At 32.4% G+C, this 26260-nt stretch overlaps 1 protein-coding gene across 1 annotated transcript in view; it reads left to right on the forward strand.

Annotated features, from left to right (window-relative positions):
• The window catches only part of Sgcz (sarcoglycan zeta), a 1063315-nt gene extending 1041295 nt beyond the window's left edge, over positions 1-22020 (forward strand). The window contains exons 6-8 of the mRNA XM_047550434.1: positions 3416-3488; positions 16036-16159; positions 21826-22020. Coding sequence (XP_047406390.1) covers positions 3416-3488; positions 16036-16159; positions 21826-22020 — 392 coding nt within the window. The remainder of the gene's footprint in view (positions 1-3415; positions 3489-16035; positions 16160-21825) is intronic.
• Positions 22021-26260: the final 4240 nt, after the last annotated feature.

A 26260-nucleotide genomic window follows, 5' to 3' on the forward strand; every position in this document is an offset into this window, starting at 1 on the left:
TGTGTTCCTGACATACTTGCCAGTGGTTGTGGCTAGGAGCCAAAGTTAGTTGTGGTAGCTCTCAATTTTCCATTTCCTAGCATAGGGTGTCTTAGACTAGTAAATGCTGACAAATTGTGTGTTCCTCTAGTGGAGGTGGTACAAAGTTCTAAATTAGAAGTTCCAATATTTGGAATTTGATCTTGACTGACCCTTGGAACTCTGTTGGTGGGTATTTGAGATTTGTTCCATACACCTGGTTGCTGGGCATCTGGGTCTCAGGTGCCTTTTATAAATTCCCCTTTTAGGGCATAGGGTGTAAGCCTCCACAATTTCATATTTGAATTACCCAGTATCAGTTCTGGAGTACTGATGCTCTTGTCCAACTGTTACTGACATCTCTCCAATAACTCTTATGGGATGCCAGCAACAAAGAGAACTCTTTCTGCTTGGTATTCAGAGCCAGGAGGCTCAAGAATCAGATCTCTTTGCACCTATTTCAGTCACACTGGTCAGGCACACTCTGAAGCCCATAATAGGTGACTGGGTCAGGGTGGCAACTCCCTTTATAAGTGGCTGATTTCCTGCCTCTGTTCCCAGTGGCACAGCATTTATAAACGGTTCTCCACTGGCAACCAATTCCCACTGAAATATATGCTGAGAAATTTTGATTTTTTTTTTTTTAACTGAACAACCTCCCTCACCGACTCTGGGTCCATTAAGATCAACCTCCCTCTGTATTCCACAGGTTCCTACAAATCATTTTTTTTTTCTTCTCCATTGTTCTTTGCCTTTGCTTCCCCACAGGGAAGTTCAGGAGTTGCTCCCACCAGTCAAGTTGGCATATCTCTAACTCTCTAACAAATTCTTTTTCTTTTTTTGTACCTATGATTTAACCTAGGTGCACTTAACCACTGAACCATATCCCCAGTCCTTTTATATTTTATTTTAAGACAGGGTCCCGAGTTGCTCAGGACCTTGCTAAGTTGTTGAAGTTGTCTTTGAATTCATGATCCTCCTACCTCTAACATATTATTTCTTATATTATGCTTGAATTTTCCAACTTTCTATTCCTCTGTAGTTTCTTTTACTGCCCGATACTGAATCAGTGAGTTCCCTTAGTTATCCACCTCTTTGAAGAGCAGTCTTCCTGCTTTTAAATTCTGTTGCTAAGAAACTGCTGGGAGGTACAACCTTTCTCTAATCTTCCATCTTCTGCCACTAGTGTCCTGTACTTTTATTGTCAAATCTGGCAAACCTGACAGTATAACATTTGTAAAAATTTTCCATTCACCAGAGATTTACTTTTTACTTTTGATTGTTTTCTGCTCCTATAGTACCTATCTGGCTCAGGGGGCTTGTATCTTCCATCAGTGATGTCCTTCAATATTATCTTTGACAACTATTAATTTTTGCAAATCTGGCATCATGTAGGGAGGATGAGAACAATATTTTCATTGTCTAGATATCACTATTTAGTTATCTATTTATGATGTTTTGTTCAGTTTTCAACTTAACGCCATAGGTAGTGTGATTGTAGATTTAATTTCTTAAGAATCTTTTACAAATCATTAATGCTTTTCTACATCAGAACTTAAAATTGAGACCTGTATAAGTTTCTGATAATCTTTGAAAACTTAAACTTTGGCTACTTTCATTTCCCCTAATACAGTCTGTGCCCAGTTACTATGTATGCCGACCTGTGTTCAAAAATAAATAGTCACCTTTCTTTAATTATATTTCTGACACTTTGGGAAATTTTCATAAGCATACAACACTGTAAATTAGTTTTTGAACTTGCACATGGATAATTAATATATCTGGAAATTATATCTCATTTTAAAATGCCAAAGTCTCCTTCCTTGAGATTTGCAAACTCATAAACCTCGAAATATTCTTTCAAACGCCACCCGCAGCACAAGCGCAAAATCAGAGTTTTATCTATAACTATTATTTTACACTTACTCATCTTAAGAAATTTTTCACTTTAATAAATAAAATATCTTACAACACTCTTAAATAAATAATTTTTCTAAATTTGTGAAAGCAATTAAAATAATAAACACTATGTGCCCTATATTACATGCTCCTTTTTAAGGAAAAAAAGAAGAAAAAAGCCTAGTAAAACCCAGCAGAAGGTCCAAAAATGCCAATAACTTTTAGTTATAAATTGAAATATATAATCTTAGGAATTTACTGCTGCAGAGTCTTATAAATTTGTCCTAGGAGCCATAAAACAGATGAAATTATGTTACAATCTTTGGGAAAAAAACTCATCCTCTGTGATTCAAGATCAAGGTCTTCTTGCTATTTTTTAAAAAGCTATCATCAGGTGGCTCAAATACATTTCCCAACACAGCCAATTATTTTTTAAGAAACTCCAAATGTTAGCTGTACTTTCCTAGTTGCAGTTCCATCATTGCTTACTGTAATTAATATATTTTACATGTTCCTTCACATTAAGCAATACAGATTTGTTTTGTAGGTTTAAAATTTATAGTTTTCAATTGCCTTCTTAAATAGTTTTGAAGACATTTGTGGAAAAGGCATGACATTCTTACTTGTAGACATTTTAGGAATATTAGACCAAAAGAAACTAAAGTTTAATCTGAAGGAAATGATCTGAAACACTTATGAAAAAAAAATCACAAAAATAAAAAGGTTTTATCAATGTCTTTTTTTAAAAAAATTCACTTGACTTTTGAAGAAGAAAATCATTCCATTTTGTTCAGTTAAAGTGCAGAGAAGCTCTACGTCTGGAAAAATATCAAATGGAATCAGTAAGTGAAAGTTTACATGAAGTGTCATTCAACTGCTGAGGTAGATGTTAGAGTGCATGACCTCTTCAGACATCTATGACCCCATATGAATTCGACTATAATGAAATGAACTAAAGTAACTCATAGTTTTAGATAGAGCCTTAACTCCAGAGAGGTCAAAGTAATATGACACATTCTCTATCGTTTGATGATCACTATAAAGCTGTATTGCTAAATGCCCCATGAGACCTGTCTTTAAAAAACTAGTAATATGCTACACTGTAGCTCACCCTCCACACTTTCATCTCTGCCCTGCTGTTTGTAGGAGGACAGAAATCAAAACTGACCTGTCCCTCCCTCTAGTTCACTTCACTGGGAAATAAGGCACAGGAAAAATAAATGGGTCCTTGTTCTTTCATCAGAAGGTGGAAATTCTCACTTAATCTCAATGTATAAATAATGCCATCTTAAAAGCAGTTAATAGAGTGATATTTGGGTTGACTTTCTTTAGTTCTTTGCTATTCCTTTCTCTTCTTTCGTCATTTCTCTTTTATTTACTCTACTCCTATTTCCAGTTTTCTCATTTCGGAAAGAATATTTGATGTATAACAATAGAGATGAAACCCAGTGTATCTGTGGACTCTCTTGTTCTGACCACTTATTCCTGCTGCCCCCAGGCACCGAAGGAGCAGTATTTGGGCACTCGGTGGAGACGCCTCACGTCAGAGCAGAGCCATCTCAAGATCTCAGGTAAGTGTCCTCACACCTCTGCTCTAGTTGCCATCAATAGTGGTCCTCCTTGATATATAAAGAACTAAAATAGTGTATTGCTGTGTATTTATATGACACTCCCTAGTTCTGTATTAAGTAGTCGAGTATTTAAATAAAAGGAATAAAATATGAGTTATTTTAATAGCTTTCCTATTTCTTCCCAATATGCTCACAATGAAAATAAGAATAAGTATCCCAGGCAGGAGGAGTGTAGTAATGCAAAAAAAAAAAAAAAAAAAAAAAAAAAAAAAATATTGAGGAAGTTGAGAGAATGACTGATAAAATAAGGATGTTGAAAAATCTGATATAGGTAATGATAAGCAGACATGAATGGGCATAGAAGTAAGGGAAGCAGAGGTCAGGTGAAGGCTCTAAATGGCCAGGCAGTTTCATACAGAGGGGGACACAGAAAGGAATGGGAATCATAATTGGAAAAATAATTCATTTTCTGTGATGGGTTCCTCAGTCTAGTTATTTCCAGTGAAATAACCTGCTTTCTCTTATCATGTTGTTGATAAGGTGCACAGTTATATGTAAGATCTTTCCCTACCCATAACATTGTGAGATGTCAGTATCACAGGGAATTATCCCCAAGATCATTATAATAACTGACCAAAAAAAATTGAGATTTTAAAATTGAGGCAACTGCCCCATAGATATCATTAATTCAACAAATAAATTAACATTTGGGAATCAAAAATTTTTTTGTGTAATTAATATATGATAGCTAAATAAAATCCCAAATGTAGTTGCTGCTGCATTTTTCAAAGGCAAAAATAGTTAATTCAAAAAAAAAAAAAAAGAAGAAGTTGCATGTTAAGGTAGATAACTATCAAACTGAGAGAAAGAATCTCTTTTTTGGAAAACAATGAAAATATCAAATTAAAAGAAATTTACTTCAGAGGCTCGGGAGGCTGAGGAAGGAGGAGGATTGCAAGTTCAAACCCAGCCTCAGCAAAAAAAAAAAAAAGCAAGGTATTAAGAACTCAGTGAGACCCTGTCTCTAAATAAAACAAAAAATAGGGCTGGGGATCTGTCTCAGTGGTTGAGTGCCCTTGAGTTCAATCCCTGGTATCCAAAAAACAAAAAACAAAACCTTACTTCATAAAGACTATTGTTCAGTCATGTATAAGCAATAAAAATGTTCAAATACAAACAAAAATAAAATTGAAAATTTTTCATGAAAAAAGGCATATTTTTATAACAATAAATTTTGCAGACTTTTATAATTCTGTGCTAAGATTTCCTAAAGAACTCAGTTTCTCACTAATTGAGAAACTCAGATTCAATAAACTAGTGAGCAGTATCAGAAGAAGGTGGCCCATTTGATGTGATCCAGATCTTGTTTTGTAAGTGCAAAATAATAATTACTTATTCTGTGCAGAAACCAGAAGAATTGAGGAGTGTTGAGGGATGTAGGTAAGAGCATCTCATAGTATGCTGTAGTCTTGATCTATTGCCCCTTCTCAATCAGGAATTCTTTCATCCCTCTCCACCTTTCAAGGTTGTACATTCTAGGATCTATATGTTCATTCTCTATCCTTAGTACTATCAGAGCCAGCCGTGTATCCCATATATAGTAATGTGATGAATATTTCTTAAATTCAATTACTTTACTGAAGCAAAACTGAATAGTGAATAAAATAACTAAATAAATGTGATATAAGGGATGAGGAAGTTATAGGACATGTGATTTGCACAGATAACAATTACTTTTGGACTATTTTAATCTAGATTTTAGTCCCAGAAAGACAAGTACCATGTGCCCCCAACTCTTAATGGAATATAAAAAATTGTTCTAGAAACTGAGTACAAGAACCTGGGGAGAACAGAAGGGAGGGTGGGATGGGGGAGACATTGATAAGTGTGTACTGAGTTATGGTTTGGAAGAAGAAACACAGGTATACTATTGCATGGTAGGGCGAATGTAGGTAACTATGTACAGTGTATTTCTTAAAAGATAGAAGAAAGAAGTTTGAATATTTTTACCATAAAGAAACAATAAATGAGCTGGGCAAGGTGGTGCACTCCTGTAATCCCAGTGGTTCAAAATTAGCCTCTGCAATTTAGCAAGGTTCTAAGCAACTCAGTGAGATGCTGTCTCTAAGTAAAATACAAAAAAAGGGCTGGGAATACTGCTCAGTGGTTGCGCATCCCTGGGTTCAATCTCTAGCACCAAAAAAAAAAAAAAAAAAAAGGAAGAAAAAAGAAAAGAAAGAAAGAAACAGAACAATGCATACATGCATTGAAACATCACATGGTACCCCATCAATGTGTTAATTTTTATGTTTTATATATGTTAAAATTCATTTAAAAAATAAAACAAAGACTTCCAACTTCAAAAGTTATGTTAGAGTTTACTAATTCAATTTTTTAAACACTCTAGGTTCTAAAAGAAACACTTGTATTGTTTTTCTATCTGTGTACTCATTTTAAAATTTTTACTATGAGAAGTCTATTACTAAGAGAAATAAGAACCAACTGCTGTTTTAATTATCTTGCTGACATGTCTCCAGATTCATAAGGATGAATATGAATTAAATTATAATTATAATATGTGTTTCTGGTTTTTATTTTCTAATCATTGATCCATTATTTAAACGTTGAGCTGGGCTAGGCTTATCATCTAGGGCTAAAAGCACATTGACAACCCCCAAGATGAGTGTTACTGATCTAAATTCCAAAACTGAAACAGAAGCAAAGTACAGTAATGATTGGGGTATTCAATTATTCATTTGTGTACTGCAGATTAAAGCAGAGTGTCTGAGAAGGTCTTGACTAGCCTTGCTGACAATTTTCTGTTCAGGGAAATAAGAAGTTCACAAGTAATGCTAAAAAAGGTGAGATGGGTCAACCAAGTACAGAAAATAGTTTGTGGAGTACTTAGCTATGTTGACTTCAGTTTTGTAATTATTAAGAATAAAAGACTTCGTAAAAATAAACATTTCAAAAGTGTGTAATAAAATATAGAAAATACTTTGAGCCAGGAGCAGTGTTGCACGCCGGTAATTCCAGTGACTTGGGAGACTGTGGCAGGAAGATGGTGAATTCAAAGCCAGTGTCATCAACTTAGCCAGGACCTAAGCAACTTAGTGGGAGGACCCTGTCTCTAAATAATTAAAGTGTTGGGAGTATGACTCATTGATTAAGCACCCCTGGGTTCAATTCCTGGTACCCCCCCAAAAAAAGAGTTATGGGAATGTGGATACCTATAATTTGCTTTTTCAACACATTTTTGATGAATGCTATTTTAAGTATGTATTTTATATATATATATATATATTTTTTTTACAGACTGCATTTTGATTCATTGTACACAAATGGGGTACATCATTTTGTTTCTATGGTTGTGCACGATGCAGATTCATACCATCCTTGTAATCATACATGTACATAGGGTAATGATGTCTGTCTTATTCCATGATTTTTTAATATCCCCCTCTCATTTCCTTCTACATAATCTAAAGTTCCTCCATTCTTCTTTCACTCCCCACTCCACCACTCCCATTATTTATCATCATCCACTTATCAAGGAAAACATTCGAACTTTGGTTTTTGGGATTGGCTTATTTCACTTAGCATGATATTCTCCAATTCCATCCATTTCTCTGTAAATACCATAATATTATTCTTCTTTATGACTGAATAATATTCCATTGTGTATATATACCACAGTTTCTGAATGGACCCACCTTTTGACCCAGTTATCCCACTCCTCAGTTTATACCCAAAGGACTTAAAATTAGCATACTACAGTAAGGCAGCCACATCAATGGTTATGGCAACTCGGTTCATAATCGCTAGATTGTGGATCCAACCTAGATGCCCTTCGACAGATAAATGGATAAAGAAACTGTGGTAAATATATATATTTGTTTAGGGTTAACAAATGAGCATTATGAGAAACTTAACTTAGTTTGCAAACTAGGGAACACAGAGCAACAATCAATCAAAAGATTTATCTAATCTACTTTGAAGGAAGCAATGGGAGGTACGAGTGGGCAGAAAAAATTTTGCTACCAAAGAAAGCTAATCATAGTCTGAAGTAACAAGATAGTAATGTTTCTTGTATGTTCAGGTCACAGTTTGCATTGATTTTGTTGTTCTTTTTCTAAACATAGTTTTCTGTTCAGTACATTTCATTCCATCATTGAAACTGCAAATTATCAATGGGTGCCTACTGTGTCCTTAGCACTGTATTAAATATTTAGCAAGAACAAGATGCTTGATACTTAAGTTCTGCTCAAGTTGCCATTTAGCAATTGCATTTGCAACTTAGTTTTTAAAAAGTGTGAATTCATGTTTTCAGAATGTTGAGAATATTTCTGGAGACCCAATGAGTTTTCAGATTTGATCATTTTATAACACCTTAAAAAACAAAATCTTGTTTAGGTTTTCTAGGCTGATTTGAGAAGTCTAGAGTAGGGGGAAAAATACACACACACACACACACACACACACACACATACACACACACAAATATCCTAAGACTTGAGCAGAAAAAATTACTATGATGACTACTTTTTGCACTACTTAGCACTTGCAAAATACTTGTACACACTTTTATCATTTGTTGATCACATTAACATATTACAGAAAGGCTCAGAAATTCTAGCAGAGTACAGACACAAGCCCACCTTCTCTATACATTGCCCTGTGTAAACATATAGATGGCCTTGTGTTTTTTAGCAATTGCAGTGTTTTCAGTTTCTCTTTGGTCTGTGAATATGTATTTTAGTAGTCTTTTGTATTTTTCATATGTTCCTGATATATTTCTCATAAATATTCAAAGTGCTTTCTCATAAAGAAATATTTGCTATAATTTTTCCTGCAAAAAAATTGTAAATATACATATAAATTAATCTATATAAATAATTATATGCCTGCATACACATTTTATATGCATGTGCCTCTTGTTGTTTTCCATTTTGTCTTCTGGACTTTCTGCCTTCTTTCAAAGGTTCTCTTTTCTAGACTAGATATTTCCTGTGCCTTCTTACAATTTTTTGTAATTTATTTTGTACAGTTATTTATTCATTTCTTAGTTTCTAATTTGAAATAAAGAAAATTAGAAATCATTTCCTTAATTTCCTTCTAATTTATATTGAAATTACACTTTGTAACTTATCCATTATTTTAATATTTTGAATAGGTAAAACTAAAAATTATTTTTGCAGAATAAGTTAAGAATAGAACTTTATTTTCTTCAATTCAAATTGTCAATTTATTAAGAATCGTTTGTTGGGGCTGGGGATGTAGCTTAGTTGGTAAAGTGCTTGCCTCACATGCACAAGGCCCTGGGTTCAATCCCCAGCACCACAAAAAAAAAAAATCATTTGTTAATCTAAGTGTCTCTACCCTGAAATAATTATTGAATTTTTCAAATTTTAATTTCTCTTAAAGACTTTCTTTAACAAAAATGTGTTTAAGATTCTGTTATGTTCCATTAACCAAGTTTTCTATTTCTAATGCCAATATAATTTTTTCAATTATAATAACTTGATGCTAACTCTAAATTCTCAAAAAGTCTCATTTTCTCTTTATTACAACTTTTTGCTAAGCATCGCCCAAATTTTTTAACATATCTTCCCAAATTTTCCCAAATATCTTCCCAAATTTTTTAACATAGTGTATTGAGTTTAAAAAGACTCAATTGAATTTCTTATGGTAATTTTATTTGTATGTTTATTATTTAAACTATTGCCATTTTTCTCAACTAGGTGTTTATTTTTTGAAAAGCACATCAAGTTCTTGTATTTCCAGATAAAAGTAAAAGTCAGATATTCTTTTTATGCACCCTTAACTCTGAAATAATTGTAAAATATAGATAATGAGAAATATGGCTTTCATAGTAAAATAATAAGTTAGCAACAAGAATTAATACATTTTTTAAAAATATACCTATATGTTATTAATTAACATTCATCATTCCATTTTAATATTGTCAATGACCAATGTCAGGAATGAAGAACAATTTTCCTATTTATGTTTCCATAGCATATTTTCTTATAAATTTTACTAGGAAAACAGATATTTGGAAATGGATAATCTCACTGTGAAAACATTCAAATCCACTCAAAGTTGAAAGCATCATCATTAGTAAGCATCCAGGTACCCACCATCTAAATTAACCCATTATAATTTCCCTACGTGTGTTTAATCACATATGTATCCTTTCCACCATACATCCAAAAGTATATTTGATTTTTTATTTAGTTCAACATTAATTTCACATATATGTTCCTCTTGATCACTTCAATGTGTATTTTTGGAAGTAGTATTCAAGATATTTTTATAGTTTCTTTTCTTTTGTTTCAAAATAATCATATAATGCAATCACACAAAGATTAATTGTGCATTTGCTGAGTTTTGGCAAATAAATACACTTGTGTAACTCGGATACCTCTAAAAATATAAATTACTACCATTGTTTAAGAAGATTTCTTCATGACATTTTCCATTAAATCTCCACACCACCCACAATGGTAAACTCTGTTCTCACTTTTTTTTCTCTTAAATCATGAATTGACTTTGTTTACCACTAAAAATAAATCAATCATACTCTTCCTTGTAAAATTTTATTCACACCACATATCTTTGACATCTGTCCTTAATATCGTCTGCATAGATAGATCTTTCTTAATTATTGCTATTCCATTATATGAACATGAAATATTTGTGTATGCTTTTCCAAATAACAGACATGGTCTATATTTACATGCATTAAATTTTATGTAAAAATGTCAAGATTCTCCAAAGTGGTTGTAGTTTTACCTTTCAACCAAAAATAGGTAAGATTTTCAGTTGCTGCTCTTCCTCCCCAGTATTTGGTGTTATCAATCTTGCTAATTCAGTCTTTTGGTGGATATTTACTGGTACTGTTTATAATTGTCCATTACCTGATGACTAACGTATTAACCACTTTTTCATGTACATATGCATATGGGACAACTATGTATCATTTTAGTGAAGTGTTCAAATATTTTGTTCACATTATATTTGCATTTTTGTGTTTAAATGTTTGAGTTGGGGATAATTTATGTATCTTTATGTCAGTCTTTTGTGATATACATGTATTTTGTGGATATTATTCCCCATTCTCAGTAATATTTACATCATCAATAGTTATTTTGAAAAAGAGCTCTTAATCTTAAAGTCATTGAAGTTATATTTTAAGTATTTACTAGTTATTACTTTTGTGGTCTAAGAGAATCTTTCCTACTTCAAATTCACAAAGATATGTTCCTTTCAAAGCTTTACATTTTAGATTGTTTTTGACAATAGTGTGTGATAGAGATGGATGCTCATTTTGTTTATAGATATTTCTAATTATTCCAGCATCATTATGAAATTTGTCAAAAATCAGATGAGCACACAAGTAAAAATTCATTTATCTTCTATCTTATTCCATTATTTTTTTGTGCCAGCATGATCTTAATTACTGTAGCTTGTAAGTTTTTCAATTATCTAACATTGTTCTTTTTCTACATTGCTTTGGCAATTCTGGGATCTTTGCACTAGCTACATAAATCTGAGAAAATCACCCAACCAACCTAATGTTCAAGTTCTTTGTAGATAAAATATGAATAATTGGAGAGCACTCTTCTTAGTATTAGTGTAATGATTAAGAGATCATCAATTTAGAATTTTACATACAGAATAAGTTTCCAGTATTAACATTAGCTTTTTTTACATTATTGTCATTATATGACTAACTCACTAATAAAGAAGATAAATTTAACATTTTATTATGACTGTAATATTCTATTTTTTAAGTGTTTTACAACTATGATTTTATTTATTAGATAACTAAGCCCTAGAGAATTTAAAGGGATTTAAAATTATGTATAATTTTTAAATTAATTCTTTCATTAAATTGACATAACTCTTGCACATATTGTTTCAGTGAGTTTATACCACAATTTCCCAGACTACTTCTTGGGCATAATTTGCATGCTTTTATATTGTGCATCAATACTTTCAATATAGAGGACACTTTTCTATTTTTCCTTCAATTTATAATATATTATAAATTTATAAATTCAATTACAAATTGAATGAAATGGGTGCTTCTAGAAGTACATAGTTTCTCTTAAGTACCTGGGAAAATATTATTTACAAAATAGTCAAGGAAATTTATAATTACAAAGTTATTAACCCATTTTGATAAGCGGTCATGGGTAATAAAATGCGATGCTGACTTTTGTTTTAGATCTTTTCAGCATTGTAGATAAACCTGTTTGTTCTATAGTGTTCTTTGCATAGGTAAATATAATCACATGACTACCTTAATGCAGTCCCTTTCAAAAGTGATGAAATCACTTGCACTTAAATGCAGAGATGATTATTTTTTTATTGTCAACATGCAAGAAGTTCAACCCTCTTGGAGTTTAGATGGAGGCATAGAGTAAAGTTTCTATGGAATTTGTGGGAAGAAATGCCTTTTGTCCCTATTTAACATTGGATACCTAGAGACAATATTCAGCTCCAGATAATGAATGTGTGTATATATGTGTGTAAATGTAGGTAATCATGCAATTATAAACATTGACATTGGATGACTGACATATAATGCATCTGTAAATGTTCACAATGAATTTTGATGTTCACTATATTGTAAATTTGAAGTTTTTCTGGATCTCCATATAAATGATTGTCCTGTAATGACTTTTGCCCACAGAAAAAAAGTATTTTTTGTTTATGCTCCTTAGTTAAGAAAGTTTATAAAAATAGTTCACAATTTGGCTTTAATTTTCATATTCTTAAGGAATATTTGACTACTGCAATGTGTTCATTTGAAAATAGAATTTAAAAATCCCTCGAATATTCTAATAATTGTTATTTTATTCTTTTTTTACTGAATACTCTTTCCATAATTAATTTTACATACTTAGTATATATTACTTTCCTGAATGTTGGATATTATTCAAAACAGATAGTGCTGCTTCATAGCAATTATATTACTACTTAATGATTACTACATTTAATTTTATGAAGACTAACAAGATATAAAATTGTAACTTGTTTAATTCAAAGTCTTAATTACTTCAGCACTTGAGGAATATGAAATATTATAAATTGCTACCACTTTACTAATGTTTTAATATACCATATATTGCATCATATATGTGTGTGTTTAGCAGTTATGTCTTAAGATAAAAAATTAGTTTCAGAAGAAATACAAATATTCTTATAAAATCAAATTTTATGTTTGATGGCTATTGCAGTAAAGCTCAGAAACTAAGCTCAGTCAATTTAGTTCTTTTCCCCTTAGATTGAGTCATTGTACCAAGGGTTTCACACCATGCTACAAGCATTTGCTGCTGGCATTTGGTCATTGGAAACTTACTAGATGCAAGCTGGCATTTGCTAAGAGTTTCTTCTCTCACTTCATTCACCTTAAATCACTACTATTCCCTTCTTTGGCTCTCTTGTCTTCAGTTACTCAGTTACTCTGAGACATTAATAATTAACCTCCCCCCAACCAATAACATCAAAAAGAATAAATACATCATCACTTTGAACTTTGCCTCAGGGAGCAGAGCAGAGAACTTTTGAGACCAATATGTTGATTTTCCTCCAAATTTCCTCTATCCACTAAATTAAAAAGCAGTGCTTTAATGGGTAAAATAAACAACATATTCTCATTGCTCTCAATTTCCTTATGATGTTTGAAAGTTCAGAGTCATTTTCATTGCACCAAATGACTCATGTTTTGTTGTTGTTGTTGTTTTTCAAATAAAAAAAAATTTCCATAAAGTTAAGGAGTGATATCTATCAGTTTCTGTGGCAAGAGATACTGCCACTCAGTGGGAAAACAGAAGGGGACATAAGGAAATGGAACAGGAAAGAGATTCCATCAATATCTCAAAATACTGTTCTATCAAACTCTTCTCCCTTCATTACTAGAACAATCCTATGTGTAACATTGTAATTGTCAGTTTAGAGAAGATGAAACTGAGGCATATGGGCTAATGTTATTGAACCTGGGTCTAGAAAGCACCCTGTCTTGTCTTCCTTTTTAAATTGGAATCCTCTAAGTTAGTGCTGGAAATTCATTCTACTGCTACTCTAACAATGGATATTGAAGTCCAAAATTAATATATGAATAAACTAAACATATTCTGATTAAATAATTAATAGAGATGAAATGTGAAAAGTCAAACACCCAGAAATACTTAATATATTTAAGGGTACAGTACCAAATGTCAAATTTGGATAATACTTTTCACATGTAACATGCACATTTAACTATCAAATATATGAGTAATAACCTCAACCTGCTTTCCCTGGAACCATAATAATTACTGGATAAAATGAGTGTGCTTTTTCTTCCATATACAAATTCATCAAGTTTTGTTTTCTTGAATATTAGATTGGTATCTGTTTTAGAATTAGAACATCATTTAATTTTAATTAAGTTCTTATTCAACTGCTGTATGAATGGTTCAATCAAAGCCAAACATATAATTACAGACAATGTGATACATAGTTAACAACAAATGAAAGTAGTAGTGACCACAGGTACACTACTGAAGGTGGCATGTTTGGGGGACTTAGGGGATACTGATTACAAAATACATATTTTAACATTCAGATTTTGAAATTTGGATACTGTGAATAAAACATAAGTAATAGGGTTTACTGAGTAGTAGAAATGACTTTTTCAGAACCTAAAATATCATATGAAAATTATGGATTTTTTTGTTTAAAACAACAAAGATACCAATATTTTGTAAAAATAGATGTATTCAAAACCTGACCCCTTATAGGGATTGTATGAAGATGTCCAAGTGTTCCACAGAGATGAAACTTTCAAAGTAACTTTGGTGTGTGGACACAAAACCAAATCAAACAAAAACAAAACCAAAAATTTTGAAAGTCTTGAAATCAATTGTTTTAAATATTGACTCTACTCTTTCAACCTCCACTTTTAAGCTTCTAAGTTTTAACTTCTTTAGTAAGCAGGAGCTGAACTACAGAGATCTTTTGACGTGGTTCTTTCTGAAAAATAAGTCTGAATCTGTTGCCTCAAAGAAAATCAGTTACTCTGGATTATGATGAACATGAATGTGAGGGGCCCTAATGTCCTGTGATCAGGGGAAAGAGGCAATTGCATCCAAAGGGAAGAATGCTTACCTAAAAAAACAAATTGGTGTATACTTCCTCATCCTACACTAGTATTTTTTATCATGGCTTATGTTATTTCCCATCTGTTTTTTCTTTCTTGGACTACTGTTACTGATTCTGGACATTTTACTGGGCCAGTAGATCATTTGATATAAAATTGTATTATTTAATTAAGTAATGTGTACTTTAAATTTTTTTGAGTTTACAAAATTTTGACTGTGCCCTCTTGAAAGTTTAGAGTGTTAATGATTTTCACTGAAGTTTTCATCTTTACAAAGCTGGGACTCTTTATTAAGGAAAACATACATCCTAAACTGTACCAATTTATTTATTAAAACTCCATCATTAATATTGATAATATATAAAAAATTTAAAAATGTAAACTCATCTTGACCTACTTTTTGTGAGCAGAGAAACAACATAAGAGATTGTTACTAAATCATTACAAGTCAGAGTAAATAATTGATGTGAACAAATGAAGATTTTATAATGAGCCAAAAAGTTAGATAAGGCAATAAAAAAATATTCTAAAGCTCATTTTGGGTTTAAGTCCTTGCATGAAGTGGCAAAGATTTGTATCCGTGCCTGGCTGTTATTTGGTTGGTTGTTTGTTTTCAGTTGACTAATAATGTTAAGTTCATTGTAATTTTTCTCTTTTCTGTTAATATTAAGTCCCAGGTTTCCAATTTTGCAAATAGTTCAATGGCACAGGTACATTAAAATAGGTTGAAAATGTTTCTTATTTTATTTTTGGATTTTCATATTTATAAAAATAATAAAGATAATTCAAAGAATTTCCAGACTTATAAAAAAAGAAAGAAAATGCTAATCATGATCAGCATGTATACCCTTTATTATCAGTGAGACTAAACTACAGATAGTCCTATAAGTAGAACACTGGGACAATATAGAATATTTTACATGTATAAGTTGTCCTGTAAATAGGACATTGGGCACACAATGGACATGGTCTGAAGAGGTCAACCCCTTACAACTCAAGGTAAGTAGAGAGGGACACCGATGAATTTCATACACAGAACAATGAGGTCCAGTGGGCATCATTTCTGCTGCCCAGAATATCCGGTCAGTGCATTGAGCATAACAGGGCAGTATATAACTGTTCCAGGGTCCTATTTTCCATTGTGGATAATTTGAAATATAGTGCATTCTTGAAATAAAATGACAACCTAGTTCTAGAACATGATTTCATGAATGAATTTCTTCTATTACTTTTCTCAAAAGGATAGACATCTAAAAACATAAAAATTATATCCAAGTCACCGTAAGTGCTATATTCATTGATCAATTTAAGTTTTTATAGGTGTTTCTTATCTGGGACATGGTACGAAGTGGGTTAATGATTTTTTTTTTTTTTGTTTGTGTGTTTTTCCCTTAGGCTTGAATCGCCCACCAGATCCTTGATTATGGAAGCTCCACGTGGGGTCCAGGTGAGCGCTGCTGCAGGAGACTTCAAGGCTACCTGCAGGAAGGAGTTGCATTTACAGTCTACTGAGGGGGAGGTGAGTCCCCAGGACAGCCACTGACCCTTTATTACTGAGAGTTCTCAGGATCTATGCATGTGGTTCCAGTTGTGACATAAATAACTGCTTCATGAATAAGCTTAAATATGAAAATATCAATAGTTCTTGAATATGAAACTTGATGAAACTAATACTACTTTCTTAAGTTAGAACTCCACTGTTTTCTACTGAGATATTCATTCACAAGGCATCTTAAAATGGGGCATCTAAATTCTTGCAGTCGCATCATTGACATATAAACATAATTAATATTAAGATGATATCAAGAACAAAGACAGTCTTTGTTTTCTTTGTTCTCTTTTGGTCTTCTAAAAAGGTTTTTCCAAAGAATGATCAATGGGTACTAAATTTTAATTATCTAAGTGCAGGCAGTTCAGGTGTGCTATTGCATGGTAAGATGAGTGTAGGTAACAATAATGTACTCAAGCATTTCTAAAAGCTAGGAGAAAGGAATGTAAAAGTTTTCACCATAAAGAAATGATAAATATGTAAGCACAAATATTTGATAAATATCCTTATTTATATATATCAAACTGTGCATGGTACACAGTATGTAAAACTTTTATATTTTTATTTATCAGTTAAAAACAAATTAAAAACAAAAACAAAAAATGTTCTTCCAAAAAGGACTTTGGATATCAATATTATTGTTTCTGTAGGAATAGCATCTACATTTGTCTAAAAGGTAAATAAAATGTTATTTTACTATTTGTTTTAATTTATATTTGTTGGATAAGGACACATGCTAATATTTGTCTAAAGAGTCTCCTTTAAATATTGTCATTACTTTAAATATCATTCATCTTCTTGAAGCCTGCTGTAAATAATCCTTTATGTTTGGTGACCTCTACCCACTATAATGTGGGATGTTGTATATAGCATACACGCATATTTATATATGTATGTTACACATACACATGCATATATATTGTAGTGGCTGAAATTGTTGTAAATATACACTGTAGTTGTAGTTTCTACAAATTTACATTTTTATCAGTTTTGGAAATTTCTTTGTGTTCTCTCTTTAGATATATCTCTTCAGATATATTTATATTCCACACTGTATATTTTGACTGTAATTCCCAAAATTCTTAAGGTTCTAAATCTATCATATTGCTGTTCTTACCAATTCATTCACTTTGCTTTTTCTTTCATCGTGTGTTTCCTTATTTTTTTTTTATCATGAGTTCACAAAGATCAAGTTGAGAAGAAAAAGAATGGAAAAATAATCTGACAAAGGTGCTCTTGGGAATTTCATACCTCTCCAGATGTAAAGATTAATTAATAGAATCTTAACTTTTGGCCATTCTCTCAGTTGCTGATTCAATATAAATTTTAATTACATTTTTTGTTTTCTTTTGTAAACAGACTTACTGGCAGGTAAACAACTTAGTGACTAGTACAACATAAACAATCCAGAAATGTGCTTCACAACATTTAAACAATGCATTCTTATATCTTTTGGGGATTTTTTTCTACTACACTTGCCAGCTACAATATTTTGTCCACCTTAGCAAAACAGAAATATTTCTTATACATTTTACATCCATTTTAAAGATTTACTTTTTGTCATACTAACCATTTCATTCAAAGTATTCATAATGAATGTCACATAATAAATATCAGAGTTTATTAATCTCTGTTCTTTCTCTGTTCTTCTCTTGTCTATGAACCATTTACTAGTGTTCTTTCATTCACTGTGTAAGTAAAATGCTTTGATTCAATTACAGGTTAGCATTTAACTGTCAATTGAATATTATGCTATAAATAAGTCATAGTCAAAGATTTTCATCTATGGTTATGGTTTATTTTTATAATAATAAAATAAAATTACAGAAAGATACACTTTATATTATTAAAATAAATAATTTTGCTATGAAAAAGTGAAATGATATAAAATAGTTCTCTTTGCCACATCAAATATGCCACAAATGAATTATGTACTAAACATTATAAACAATATAAAGTCCCCACATTTTTACACAGCTTTTTTTTACTACTTAATATCAGAGCAGACATTATAGCCAGGCATTCAAAATAGTAGATTAAAGCCAGAAGATGAAATTGTACATAAAATTCTTCAATGATAAATATCCAAAGTAATTTCAGAAATAATGCCTCAGGGAATTTCAAATTCATCCCTGAAGAAAACAAGAATCATAACTACATAGTGTATTATGTTGGTATAGTAGAATATGCAGTATAATATATATTAACATATCAAATCACCAAGGAAGACTGTTTATTTTGAAAATTGATCAAGTCTTTCTTTGAGGGGAATATGTCTGATTTTAACAGGTGAAAATGACATAAATAATTCTTTCTGGTTAAAGTAAAGATAGTGGGATAGGACTTCAAAGCTCAAGGGTGCAAGTCTAAGAACAAGAAAGAGTTTCAGAACAAATGGCTAATGTGGTTTATACAGTAATAAAGAATAGACATATCACTCTTAGGAACTGGAAGGTGAACATGATAGTAACTACTTAGAACAGAAAGTGCTGACTGAGTCCACCCACATTGCAGTAACCTGGAGAGGCTCAGGAGCCCTGCATCAAAAAGAACCAAAGGGTAACAACCCTTCTTACTTATTGATAAGTTTCTATTTCAAGCCAAGAAAACAGCATTTTTTCTTTCTAAGGTTTCCATATGAATGAATTTATTGATTATAAAATCTATCTCCTTTACATGAGCAAAACTACAGATTGACTCTGAGAAGGTTACATGTGGAATTAAGGATTGTCATATGGCCAGATACTGTCAAAAGTAGCCCCTAAATGTGTGAGTTAGAGACCACTGCTGTGGCTACACTGAAGTGACCTACACACAATAGGACTTCGAGGCTCATTGCTCTCCTGAAGCCCACAGTTTATGCCTGCTTTCTGAGGCTGCCACTGGCAAGCTTTAACCTTACCTTACAAAACAGCTACTCTGCAGTTATTCACCCAGACTACGACCACTGGAGAGACAACTAGTTCCATAAGCCTCAGGTGTGGCTTGATGTTACAAGCCCCTGCAAATCATCAGGTCTAACTAGCAACACTTATTATCGTTACTTAATAATGAATTCACCATTCACAGAATCTTGCAATAATTTGATCAATCCCACACGAGCCTCCTTTTCCATGTGTTCTTTAGCTGTCCTTATTCCTCGGCTTATTATCTACATCTCTAAGTGTCTCAACCTGAAAACTAGCTCTACGTGGTGTTTTTAGATGGTTTTTCATTTCTTCTAAATAGATTCACCTCCAAATTTGCAGACCTAAATCTCACAGATCTGCAACTTGCCCTGTAGTATTTTTGCCTTCTTAAAGTTTGAGACTGTTTGGTCTCTATAAGTATACAAGTTTCTAAAAGTAGTGAGGAAAAGGAACTGACCGATACAAGTCCGCTTGCTCTCTTTCAAAGTCAGATAATAAAAGGAGTCATCCTTCTTCCCCTGTGGAGGAATAAGACAGCCCAAAGTATGTAATAATTTTTGTTTCACTCCTTTATGTCCCTCAGCAGGGAAACATGGGACAAGAAGAAATGAGGACTAGCACCACACTCCCAAAGTGGATAGCCATAATCTTCTACTTAGTTTTGTGCACTTCTTACTTTCACTTCAGAAAAGCAGATATTTTCTTTAAAATTTAGAACAGAAGTATTTCATTCTCTTTGCTTTCCTTGAACTCAAACATAGCTATGGAGTAATGTATTTTAAACTTTGACTCCTATAAATGTTTACGTGTGCCTCCTTAACTTTGAACACTTCTGGTAAATGCCACCATTCATTTTATGATTCATTCTTTTATTCAATAGATATGTGTATTATGTGAAAATATATTTCTGGGTAAGACATCCTGCGAAGTTATGAAACATTTATTTTTTAAATAAGCCTACTTCTCTAAAGAGGAAACAGTTTAGTAGGGAAGTGCAATAAATAAATAAAATGATATATTGAGTGACCAGCACCATAAAATACCAAAACAATTAATTGCAATGGGATAGTCAAATAAGAAGAGCCATTCCATCTTAGAGCATCAATGAAGATTCTTGAAAAAGAAAGCAATGAATTTGACATTCATGGAGGGTGTATTAATACACTACAGAGGAGAGAGACTTATAAGATTAGGGAAGGGATAATGCACACACTCAGCATACACTAGTACAGTTCTTTGCCTTGATCAGTAACTATGAACCAAAGTCTGATCTGACTCTCTAGGATCAAACTTGCAAGTAGAAGAAACAATGAATGAACAAATACTAACTTAACGTAGTATTAAAGTTTTGTTACCATAGAAACAAGTAAAGTTTTCAAGATTAATGGATGGGTGTTATTTTAATACAGTTAGTAATTTCTGCAGAGGTGACCTTTCAGCAAACATTGGACCAAACTTAAAATTAAATCAATCTGAAATATCTATGCCCTTAGCAAAGGAATTCCTTCTCTAGATTATTTGCAGTTTGCAATAGATTCCTACAATTCAAAGGTGTTTTGAGTGTAAAAATGGTCAACAATGGAAATCTTCCTACACACCTGTTCTCCAGTCACCCAGTTTATGTCTATCCACATTTATAACAAAGAATTTCAGACTGAGGAAATAAAGAGTAGAGTAGCTCTGAAGTCGGTACTTTTGGTATGTTTGCGAGAGTGCAAGAGCTGGTGAAAAGAGAATTGTAGGATATGGTGTTGATATGGCTCAAGTCTCTGGGAGGTTGTTAGAGGGTTGTGAGTGCTGGAGTGACATGGTTTGATTTGCATTTCTTAAAAATTCACCTCAGCAAAATGTAAAATCAATGACAGGTGGACAAGAATGGAGTCAGAAGGCCAGTTAAAAGAGTTCTATTAAAAAACGAATGGAACTCCCATAGGGCAAAAAGGGAGCATGGAGCACTGCCCATTGGGCAGTAATCAGGTCATAACAATAGAATTAAGAAATAGGTGGAGAGAGTTGTTATTTGCTCATTCAAATTCATGGCTCAATTTTTCTTTCTTTGGAACTTTCCCCAACCATGTCAAAACCATATGATGCATGTGATCAGCTGTCCTTGAAGGTAGGAGTCTAAAGAACAGTGACATAATTTTCCAGGTAAAAAGATTCAACAAAGTGAATTTTAAATACATGTAATATATTTCATAGACTTGAAATCTGACTATGCATAATAATTGTCATTAATTGTGCTCATGATACATTGATGTACCTTCAGAGTGTTAGTCAACATGATTTTCTTAGCATTTTTAAAAATAGACCAGAAAGTGTCTTTTTTTAATTTCCCATCTCTTCAAGTAATGTCATCTTTATTGACATCTTTGTTTTTCATACATTCTTTACACTAGGCAAAATTCAAGAGGTTAAATTGAGGGCCTATGGAAATCATTAATTTTCTGTGGTGTTTGAAAAACTGGATGGGCCCCTAAAGCAGATTGTACAATATTACTTTTCAGATTGAGGACTTTCTGTCAGAATGCACCATCTCTCAAAGGAGGAGACAGCTGCAGAGCGTTTGGACTATACTCTAGGAATGTAATTTGTTTGTTCAACAAAGCATGGCAGGTAGACCAGGAGAATTGTCTGTAGTTCAGTCTCTCTTATCAGACCATGTTGCAGGCTCTGGGGGATGTAGAAGGCTGAAATGAATTAAAATGAAATCTCTTTTTCCCCTAGATATTTCTAAATGCAGATACTATCCGGCTGGGAAATCTACCGACTGGCTCATTTTCATCTTCTTCACCCAGCTCCTCAAGTTCTCGACAGACAGTGTACGAACTCTGTGTCTGCCCCAATGGCAAACTTTATCTTTCTCCAGCAGGGGTAGGTTCCACTTGTCAGTCCAGTAGCAACATCTGCTTGTGGAGCTGAAGTGACTGATTTCTCCTCACACCAGAATAGCCTTTTGTTCCTGTCCGTCTGCTTCACACTTCTGCTCGGTTTCCCTTGTGATCAGTCCAGAACCTCTTCAGATGGTCCTCAGAGCGACTTCTTCCAGTATAAGCAGGGATTCGCCACCACCTTCTCTTGTGATTTACCAGACTGCTTAACACAGAGAGTGTGAGTGACATAGCAGTGGAAACATCATCTTCAACAGGAAAACTGGATCATAACTTTTGCTCAAAAGGGAGAATAACATAGGTGCCTTTGCTACATGAAGTGAAGCACACAGTTTTAGATTTTTGCAGAACCTGGATATGAACTGCACATATATACATCACATAGATGAAATTCCCAGTATCCAATGGCAAGATGAAATGGTTAACCCTGTAAGAAAACTAATTCTACAGTCTGAAAGCACAATTTTCCATTCATCTTTTTGGATGTAAACTTTTATCCCCGAATTTTAAAATTTTGAAGCATTATGTAATGCTTGCTTTACTAAAAATTAAATTCAATACATGGTTTTTAACAAGACAAAACAAAAGAAGACAGAATCCCTCCCTGAATTTTTGTTTCTTTAAATTCGATGTGTTGTTACTCTTTGTCTACTAAGTCTAGAATTTTGTACATTAGGTAATTTTGAAAGCACTCAGCAATATAATCTTTACGGAATTAACAAAATGCCATTATATTGTCATTTGTCAGAGCTGGATGGCCTTATATAGTATTTACTTGGCTATTGCATGTGATGTATTTGCTTTTAACAAAACATCTAATTTACTGCAATATAAGATAGGATTAAGAGGGAAATACCGATGATGTGGAATCCATAGATCATTTCCTTAAAAATTCACATGCTACCTTTTACACCTAAATTTTAATACTACAGTTTTTGTTTGCTCCATTCACTTTATAATTGACTTTGACTGCTAAAATTCAAACATCCTCTAAATAAATACTAATATGATGCATAATGCTGAGAATGGATTCACTTTCCATTGGGATATCATCTTCAGAGTTTTCACTTTTTTAAATTGAAGATTTTAGGAGACTCGGAATTAAATCAAAAATATCTGACTAAATAGTACAAAAGACAAATGTTAATAAACATGTTGAAAGTGTGTTTACTCCTTTAGATTCATATTTGAAAGAATTTAGTCACATTTATATTCAGTTGTGAACTTTTGATCACTTTTATTAAAATGTTAAGGTACCCTGACTCAGAAAACATAGCTCCTTCCATCTCCACTGGTTTTTTTTTTTTGTAAATTAGTTCCTAATTAATAATTCCAGAATAATGCAAATGTGTTTATCACAACACTCTTTAACTCAAATTCTTACAGCCTACAGAATCCAAGAATGTAAATCTGTTTTAAATATGTCCTATTATGAGAACATGACTTAATTACTGTAAGGTAAGTACTTCATTTTTACATGTCAATCAATCCACTTACCCCTATACACACTATCAACAAATATGCAAAAGTTTCATTTCTGGGTTTCCTGACTGTAGAAGATGTGGAGTTCAGGTTTTAATATCAAGGAGTAAAATGGGAGACTGGAATTTATCAGAGTAATTTGGTTGTGAAAGTGAGAAAATTAGGTAACACAATCATCAAAGTGAACCATTTGTTCAGAATTATCTTGTCTGGATAGCCATCATTTCTAGTAATTAAAAAAATTCTATTTCATTGAATGCATTCTATACTCAGCAGAAGGGCCTGAAATTCAGCTATTTCAAAGTTATTGTTTTTAAATAGCAATTTATCTACATTTGAGGGTTATTAAATCAATATTGAAATAAGAGTTAAGATATATAATTGCTTAAAAATTCACAAGAGTTTATGTTAAAACACTAGAATTTTGTATGAGAAATTCACACAATTAGTCTTTGGAAAATACTCAAATTATAACACAAAAAATTTTGAAAAATTATGGGTGCTAATCACTATATTATGTTAACAAAAACATTCTGCATTAATTTGAGACATATTTGAACTTTAATAATCTAAATTAAAATAATTAGAAAGTTTCTTAGTCAAAGGGGAACAATTCTGTTGGTTAATAATTGGCCTTGTTTCCAAAATCTTCTACTCATAATTGAGCTGACATAAGCCATATGAAAATGTCTGCAGACTTTAGTTTACTTTACAACAAAAGTATTAAATGTCTCCTAAGATTCCTTCCAGTTCCAAAATGTTCTTGTTCTCAGAACAAATATTGCAGAAGGTAGAGGGGAACACTGAATATTTAAATTACATATCATAAGTGCTGCAAAACTGACAAGAGTGATCAGAAGAGAGATGGAAACAAATTCCAGTGAAAGACTACCAGATTTTCAATTCAAATATATGCTAAAATACAAACACAATTCAAAAATAATAGACACATTTGAGAGATTTAGATTATATCCAGATGATGTAAAAATATTTCTTCAACTTAAGAGAAAAAGGAGTGATACTGATGACTTTCTACACATCTCTAAATGGTTGGAATTACTTGACTGTTTTACATTCCTCAGAATCTAAGACACATTCTCATATCTCAGGCTTCTGTTAAAGGCTTAGAAGATTGGTCATAAAGGGACTTCATTTCCTTACACAAAAGACTTGTTTCTTTCTTGATACATAGGCCTCTGAGTTGCAGAATACCCCAACAGGTTTATTATCTGTTTCCCTAGTACAATTTTTTAAAGTAAGAACATATGTACCTAAAATTCAGTTTATGTGGATGATGCAAAGTTTATCTTCTCTAATCACACTCAGAAAAGTAAATTCTTTACAGTATCCTATGTGAACCCTACTCAGCTGTCTCAGTTCAGCCTGGCAAGGCAAAAAGAAAAGAAGGAACAAAGGGGATTGGCAGTACTCCTGGCATTTAAATTATTTGCCAGAAATAGATGAACAGATGCATTTGAGTTCAGTTTTAGGGGAGAGGGTCAAAAAGACAAAAGAAGACATATCATTCTCTTTTTTCTTTCAGGATATTTCAATAAAAGTCTTCAAAAAATAACACCACTTCTAAATTTCCTGGTTACTTTAATTTCTACACTGTACTTATTGCTTCTATTTTTTCTTATTTTATCATGCACCATAAGTTTCATAATCTGCTGTATAATCATTTATCTAAGAATGTTATACAATTATAGTCTTCAAATTTTAAAGTTAGCTTGATGGTCTTTAATTACAATATTCAAATCTCTAAAAATAAAGCCTAGAGTTCTGATTCTGGTTCTAGCCCTAGCTGATCATGTAAACTTCCACAAGAAATGTATTTAATTCTATTGCCAGAGTTTACTTATCTGTGAAAGGGATATGTTAAACTACTTGCTTTCTTTGGTCACTTTTATTTCTGAATTTTGATGATTCATTTTAGAAAACACTCAACCAATCTTAAGCCTAGTCTAAACTAGCATTTGTGATCATCTTCTGTCCATTAAAGTGCTGCTTATAAATGTTGAAATACAAATCTTTTCAGTATCCCAAACTTTTCTTCCTGTACTCCATTTTTTGCTCTTATCATTTATACATTCAGGTCACTTTGGGAAAATCATGTTTGATTGACTAGCTTCAATACTACAGTTGATATTATAAAGTAAAAGTATGTATTTGGGTCTCATTCAAAAATAACTATTTTGGAAGTTAATAGAAATATTTACTGATGTAAGTATTCTGTCAACTGTTTTGTTTTTATCTTCATCAATCTAAAAGGCATTGGTTTTTTGAAGAAAAGGATTTTTAAACACTGAAGTCAATTGCTGAGCTTTTTATAATGTGTTATGCCATTCAAAATTCCTATGTATTCTACTACTCTAATGGTTCAATTGGACAGTGCCTCATTTTACAAACATGGCTTGTAGAAAAAAAAAAACTACTAATGAATTATGTTTTTGCCAAGATGGAATCTCTGTATGAGGCAGCAAGTCTGGAGAGTTTCTGATGCATATAAACATTATATTTTTATATCAGATAATGTCAATATCATGATATTAAATTGTTAAAATAGTTGAAGATATTTAATGATCAAATTCTGTCTACAACCATCAAAGCTCATTTGAGTCTCATATGAGTGAGATCTTGTCACCTTATTCTTCAGTAGCTTTGGTCTAATTAGAATTGCTCACATGATTATATTTATAAAGTATATGGAGGAATTATTTCCTCTACGTACTAGTGCATTTTATTATAATGGAAATTACAAAATATCATTATCATAGAGTAAAATAATA

The sequence above is a fragment of the Sciurus carolinensis genome, chromosome 4 (assembly GCF_902686445.1).
Source record: "Sciurus carolinensis chromosome 4, mSciCar1.2, whole genome shotgun sequence".
NCBI classification, from domain to species: domain Eukaryota; kingdom Metazoa; phylum Chordata; class Mammalia; order Rodentia; family Sciuridae; genus Sciurus; species Sciurus carolinensis.